We start from the raw sequence: 7,389 nt of genomic DNA, 5'->3' as shown, positions 1-7,389 counted from the left end.
ATAATCTAATTAGCCCTGAAACAGTAGTTGACATGGATTCTAGAGATGGAGATTATTACATGTTTCTTCTCAACATGGGCATAGAGAACCAAGATCTTGTGGGAGGGCCGGGGGTGCTACGTACCAATATTAATTAATTGAAGGTGGTTTATTTATTGAGGGTGCATATATATATATGGTGAAAATGCATGGCCACATTTTATATATACTAGAAATTAATGGAACTTAATTATATTAATTGTTGATATGGTGATCGAGCAGAAATACTATACTATATATATAGAATTTATGTTATTTTCGCCTATATATATTTATAGTACCTGTTTGTACATATAACTAGAGAGTTCGTTTATGTATTAATTGTTTTATAGTGTTTAATTGACGTCCTAATTAAATGCATGAAATTTGATTGGCTTCTACCACTCTTATTAATTGTTTTTGATATATTTTTCTGTACGTACGTATAAGTAATTAGTTCTCCGATTAATATTATGTAATTTTAAATAAAATACTAATTAGTTAAATTAGAGTACTGGTCAAAATTCATCATATTGAAAAAGGAAATTTAGAAATAATACCTATATATCAAACCCTATCTCCTGCTAGAGATGCAAAAAAAAAAAACAAACAGTTCCTCTAATTTGTTCAATAAGGTACGTAATTAATTCGTTTGTTACTTATTATTGATATATATTTATGGTGGAATATTTACTTAATTAATTACCAGGAACATTAATGATATATATGACCACAATTGCATGTATAACATCATTTTAAATTATTCTTAGTCGGTAAAATTAATTTTAAGCAAGCTAGCTATTATTAACTTCGGGCCAGATACTTAAACAATTGTATACATCATTTTAATTATTAATTCTCGCATTTTTATTAAAGGAATCGGTATTTTTTAGATAGTATTTTTGAAAATTAGATTTGTATCTCTTTATAGAGAGAAGAATACTCAGCCAGAAGTTGTATTGTCCGCGCATGCATCGATCTTAGAATGCTTAATTAATCGGTTATACTAAATTTAAATGCGTTCTTGGATTGGATGAATCGAAATATATATATATATATATATATATATATATATATATGCACTCGATCGCTGCTTTAAACGTCAAGCTAGCTAGCTAGCTACGCACTATTGACAGCTAATGAAACTCGTGTTGACTGGTCAAAACACATATTAATAACTTATTAATTATTCGAACATCTCAAAATGCACACATTAATTAATTTCTCTTTAGAAATAGACACTTGTCTGAATCTAAATGAAACCTTGTTCGAACAATAAAAAAAAAAAAAAAATGGAACCTACTGTTGTAAAATTAAAATAAAGTTACAATAAAAGTATGTTTATGTAAATAACAAGAGATATAGAGAGAGCAATAATAGAATTTTATTCTTCCACTATTGTATATAATATATGTGTCTTATTATCTATTTACAAAACTTCTATTTATAAGCTAGAAATAGATGTTACAATAATAAAGGAGAAAATGAATGTTTATGATAGTGGAGATAGTGAAAGTGGTGGACAATGAAATGAGAATTAATATTGAAAGTTATAGAATGAATATCCACATAAATATATTTTATAACACCTACTATTTTAAACTTTTAGTATCATTATTGTTTAAACCACACAACACATCTTGTATAAAGTAAAAATCACTTGTCTGCAGGTTCAACATTATATAAATACTATTCTAATTATTTTTGTACAAAGATTAGAAAAAAAAACAACTCTGACAATTTTTGGGGATAAGAGAACTATTTGGATAGCTCTACCGAATAACTCTGACAAAATGAACTTAATTCAATATACAATGTTTACAATATAAAGCTTGATTTCTCAAATAAACTGAAATCAAAATTCATTTTGTGAAGTCCAATTTATGGCCTTTAAAATTAACTTGAGCATTTTTAAAATTAACTTGCAGCATATATAAGGTCGTACTTACACTAATTATATATTCACTCCTCCCAATTCTAATATTTAGACTTCACTCCTTATACTAACTTTCCTCTAATCAGAAAATGCAAGAATATAATTCAAAAATAATTTATCATGTATGGTAAAATTTAAGATCAAAGCTAGCGTATATGTTGTGCTCACTAAGAGATCAAGTTTAGTGAGCACAACTTTAAAAATCTATCTTATTGACTTCAAACAACGAATTCAAACTGTTGAAACCAATCTACTTCATGAGTGATGCATGCATATGTAAAATTTTGAAAGTTTAAAATTCATTTAGTACAAAGTCAAACGGTAAAAAAAAATGAATTTCTTATAAGTTATTTTATACCTTCATTTTTCATCATTTATTTGCCGATTGACTTTGTACTAAATGAATGCACGCATCAATTTGAAGTAGATTGATTTCAATTGTTTTGATGCGTCGTTTAAAACCAATTCAATATTTTTTTTTGGAATTGTCTTCACCAAACTCTCTCACAGTAGGTTTGCTCAAAATCTAATATTTTTTGAGTAAGAAACAAGAGTCGTGCTCCTATTTTATTTACCGCAATTGGTTACATATATAGGTTGGAAGGGTTTTGAGAGATAACCCTTTAGTGGATTTACAATGTAATAGTGAATTCGAATAAGAGATAGACAAACAAAAAAACTGAAAACTGAAACAAAAATAAAAGAAAAATTGGAACGAAAAAAAATATAGCAATTGAGGAATGATCTGCAAGTAATATAATTAACCAAGTGGCTTCATGCATATGCTGATGGTTGTGCAGTACTCTTCCATGTATTAATTAATTGTGCTTGAATTTCTTGCAGATTGAGGAAGACTATTTAACGACATCATGTGAACAAGAGCAATTGAGGAATCTGCACCAGGTCATCGATCCATATGCATGCATCGTTTGTTCTTGTTCTTGTTCTTGTTCTCTGAAATTAAACTCTATCGATCGAGATCAGTATCAGTTCTCTTAATTATGTCCTTGTGCGGCTTTAATTTTTTTTTTTTTTTATCTTTTTGATAGATACACATTCGAGGACAGAAACAGAATAAAAGCACTCTAATTAATTAATTGCTATGATTTTTGATGGGCCTACGGTGCATGTATTGCACCATCTGTTAAAATAAAAATAATAAAATTGAAGGCAGATCGATCGGCCGACTTTCTTTTATTATTAGCCATGCATGGACCACTTCTCTTTATAAAAAGAAAAACTGTTCCCTCTTGAATTAATTAGCTAGCTAGGCAAATTAAGGCCTGTACTTCTAGTTCAATGAATTCATTATAACACAAACATAAAGAGGCTGGTGGGTCCAATTAATTAATATATTTAAAAAAGGATAAGAGAAACTTATATATCTCTAGCTATGATTTTAGACACTACATATCTAATAAAACATAAAATTTAGTCTCAAAGTACATTAATTTCTATATATGAATATAATGTTGAACGGTTCAGATCGATTGTTTGGGCTTTAAATACACAGATAATTATCTAAACTATGGACCAATGCGTGCTATATATGTATAGTACCAAAGCCTCATTCTATATAAATTACAACTAAGCACCTCCACATTTCCATAATTTGTGATCTGGACTGCATTTTTCCAATTGGTGGCGAAAAAAAAAAGAAAGTTTCTGAAAAAATACATGCGGTGGGGTTTTTACACAGACTGGTCTGGAGAAAGTGCACATAATATGGACCAGAACCCAGAACCGCTTTTTTTCTGGTTAATTGACTATATATGTATGTGGCACCCCCTTGGTAAAAAGAGGAAAATTACAATGCATGTATGATAATTATTGATGGCTGGTAGTGGGAATCTGTTACTGACGTCATCTTCCTCTAGATGTAAATTTGTGTTAATGTCAACAACATATATATATATATATGGTATCACATGGGTATATCACATGGGAATGTTTGCTACATAATTAATTAAGCTTAATAAATGTGCTTAAAGATCCATATATATTTTCCATAATCATATATAGGGAATTGAATTTTGGTCCAAAGGTCTTTGGACAAATTAAACTTTTTCTCCAAAGCCGGTAACAAACCGCTCTTTCTTTCTGTGTTGAGATTCTTGCAAATAATTTACAACTTAATTAATTTAAACCGTTCGTGCAAATTTTGACATTGATCGTCAGATACTTTAAGTCTAACTTCGATTCAATTAAATAAGACTTAATTTGTCCAAAACCCTTTGAAATTTAATCCGTTTGAAATATATATTTTAATTCGCTCATCCCAAATACACATAATTATCTTGTAATCCACAAGTCAAATCATTTTGGGCCTAAACCAAGTCCAATTCAAGAACGCTCAACATTATTTTAAGCCTCCTATATATTTCCTCTTCATTTTAATTTACTTATTGGTGTAAACTTGATTCAAACAAGGCCCAAGCAAAAACAAGAGAAGAGATAATATGCTCTAATTAGTTTTCACTTTTCACCTCTCGAGTGAAACTGTGAAACACTACAAAATATATATTTTTTACATGCTATAGATGGAGAGAAGTGCTGGTCTACTAATATTGGTTATATATAGGAATTCTTTGTTTAGAAAAGATGAATAGTATTACCTCAGTGCCAACCAAAGAAGCATGTTACATTCCATTTTCTTTTCTTTTTTTCCAATCAAACCCTTAAACTATTTTTTATTTTTTATTTTTCAACTTTTGGAGCAATCTCGATTCTCTCCATCTCTCCTATTATGCAGGTGGTTGAATAATATATTGTCGTTGAAAAATTAGGGAACAGAGCTATGGTGCATTCCTTCTCCCAACTAGCTGCTCTTATCAATTTTAATTTCATGTTTATTCTAACAAGAAAGATATACCATGCTAAACTGTTGAAATTAATTCTTAGCTAATGATATGGTTGGAAATCGATCATGGTTTGGAGGGCTTTTGAACCGCTCAACGTTTAGAAAACAAATTATTGGTGTTGGTAACAGAAACTTTTATTTGACCCCTCTTCAGGTAAATTTTTTATTCACATATATAGTCATCATTTTACTGTTTTCTAAAGCATAAATCATACATCTCATGGTTCTTCTTTCATTCTTCCTATTGGAACTGTTGTCACTTGATGATATTTGTGAATAGCATTGCAACATTTATTAACAATTAATTAATTTCTGCAGCAAACAAATTTGTTTGAGAAATAAATTATATGCACTAATGATTTGCTCATTTGATGATATTACGTGCATTTATTTGAGAAATAAATTATGTGATGCAGTTGTTAATTTATTTTGATAAGTCCAGATGCAATCAACATGACTTGTTTCAAAAAGTTCTACGCAGATTTAATGGCTTTTTATGTTTCTATTTTATGCTTATTTTTGTAATTAATTTTGAGAAACTAAATTTCTATGCTATCAACTGCATTAAATAATTCTAATGCAGGAACACCGTCTCCAGAAATTAAAGGACAGATTAGGTATACCTTTTGATGAAACCCGACCTGATCATCAAGTAAGTATATATATGTTCCTTCTATGACCATTTCCTGCAATGGTCTTACTGAATATTGTTTTACATCTTCTGAAATCATTATGGATACATAAGCATCAATGTTTTAATTACTGTTATATTTTTCATCGATGTGGTGTTTATGCAGGACGCACTAAAAGCACTTTGGAAGGCATCTTTTCCAGAAAGGGAACTACCGGGACTGGTCTCCGAGCAATGGAAGGATATGGGTTGGCAAGGAGTCAATCCTTCCACCGATTTCAGGTTCATTTCCATCTTTCACTACATTTTTTGTGTATATATATATGTGTGTGTCTTTTGCAATGGAGGAACTATAGGTCTTTTGCAAAGTTTAATTGCAGATAATATGTAAGAAAATCATATTATTATTATTTTCATTACTGTTTATGTGTTTTTGTATAAAATTATCTTTCAGGGGAAGTGGATTTGTTTCCTTGGAAAATCTTTTGTTCTTTGCAAGGACTTATCCGGTAAGTATTTATGTCTGTATCTGTGTATAAAGGAGAGCTTCCTCCCAAAATTCATGATTTTTATATTTTTCAATAATCTAACGATTCCCCTGTCACACTCACAATATTAAAGGGCTCATTCAAAAGACTATTGCACAAAAGAGACGGAGAACGGGCCACCTGGGAGTATCCCTTTGCTGTTGCAGGGCTCAACATTTCATACATGTTGGTTCAGATGCTAGAACTCAATTCAGGTACTGTTAGACATGACTATAGATGACTAAAGATGTACTTTAACCATTTCATGAGAAATGTTTTGCTTATAGTAAAGCTAAAATATATCCCAGAACAGAAATGAGTATTGGAACATAACAGAACTAAAGAAAAATCTCTAATTCCAAATCTTCAAGCAATTATCCCTTTCTTTATGAGAGTAAGTAAACACATTAACTGATGTAAATTTGTTTGATCTGTATAGAAAGACCCAAATCTGTTCCTGCAATGAACTTCTTGAAAGTGTTATCAGGTGAATTACATTTGCATGCTCATAAATTTTCATTTTTTTCTTAAATCTTTTGTTTCTGTTGATACTATAGTAATTAAGTTTGGTGGTAAATTATTATTTTAGAAGACGAAGAAGCGTTTGATGTTTTGTTCTGTATAGCATTTGAGATGATGGATGCGCAATGGTTAGCAAGGCATGCTTCATATATGCAATTTAATGTACATCATCTCTGATATTTCCCTTCTTCTTCGGACTTACCAAATAAGATGAGAACCTCAGTTATTTTGTTGCGAATCTATGTTCTAATGCCTTGTTTTTGTTTAATGGTGTCTGCCAGGAGATACTGGAAGCAACAAAGAGTCAGCTTGAGAGAGAGCTTTCACTTGATGATGTGCATAGAATTCGAGATATTCCTGCCTATAATCTCTTGTTTAAATAACGTTGATATATATATATACAATTAATGCGTAGCAGAATAGGTTAATTTGAACTAAGAAAATTAGTAACAGATTAATGTCATGCAAATGCAATTATCTTGTCTACTCAAACATGGCATATCCTGTAAAATTATAATTCATGTGTTCTTAGAGAGTGCATGATTTACCAAATTCATCGAGGACATACATGCATGTATTGACGAGGACATACATGCATGTATTGAGGAGGAAACAGCAGTATCAGACAAAGGAAACGTCTACAAACTGTTTGTTGTTACCAACTTTAACTAAACTAGTAGAATGAATAAGAAAGCATACTGTTGTTCTGTTTCATTGAGTTCTGGTCACTTCGACAGAAAAAGAAAGAAAAAAAGGTTCTAACATCATGTTAATTATACATCTCTAGTTTTCAAATTTTAATCAACTACAAAATGAAACATAAACAACACGAACATAATCCTTTGCCTATTTTCCATCAAACAAAGAGAAGAAAAAACATGAATTAAGAACTCTA

At 30.4% G+C, this 7,389-nt stretch overlaps 1 protein-coding gene across 2 annotated transcripts; it reads left to right on the top strand.

The window, feature by feature from the left end:
* Nucleotides 1-4,616: 4,616 nt before the first annotated feature.
* LOC144557230 (uncharacterized) lies at nucleotides 4,617-7,072 on the top strand. Of its 2 annotated transcripts, none has more exons than XM_078305774.1 (9): nucleotides 4,617-4,754; nucleotides 4,856-4,968; nucleotides 5,398-5,466; nucleotides 5,612-5,727; nucleotides 5,900-5,954; nucleotides 6,067-6,187; nucleotides 6,412-6,459; nucleotides 6,565-6,656; nucleotides 6,776-7,072. In XM_078305774.1, exons 2-9 carry the CDS (start codon nucleotides 4,864-4,866, stop codon nucleotides 6,875-6,877), a joined length of 708 nt encoding a protein of 235 aa, XP_078161900.1. In that variant the 5' UTR covers nucleotides 4,617-4,754; nucleotides 4,856-4,863; the 3' UTR covers nucleotides 6,878-7,072. The 2 variants fall into 2 exon arrangements, with proteins under 2 accessions (XP_078161900.1, XP_078161899.1); XM_078305773.1 differs by having other exon boundaries at nucleotides 6,562-6,656.
* The last annotated feature ends 317 nt before the right edge of the window (nucleotides 7,073-7,389 follow it).

The sequence above is a fragment of the Carex rostrata genome, chromosome 7 (assembly GCF_964058835.1).
Source record: "Carex rostrata chromosome 7, lpCarRost1.2, whole genome shotgun sequence".
Lineage (NCBI taxonomy): Eukaryota > Viridiplantae > Streptophyta > Magnoliopsida > Poales > Cyperaceae > Carex > Carex rostrata.
This window is presented reverse-complemented; position numbering and strand designations above follow the sequence as displayed.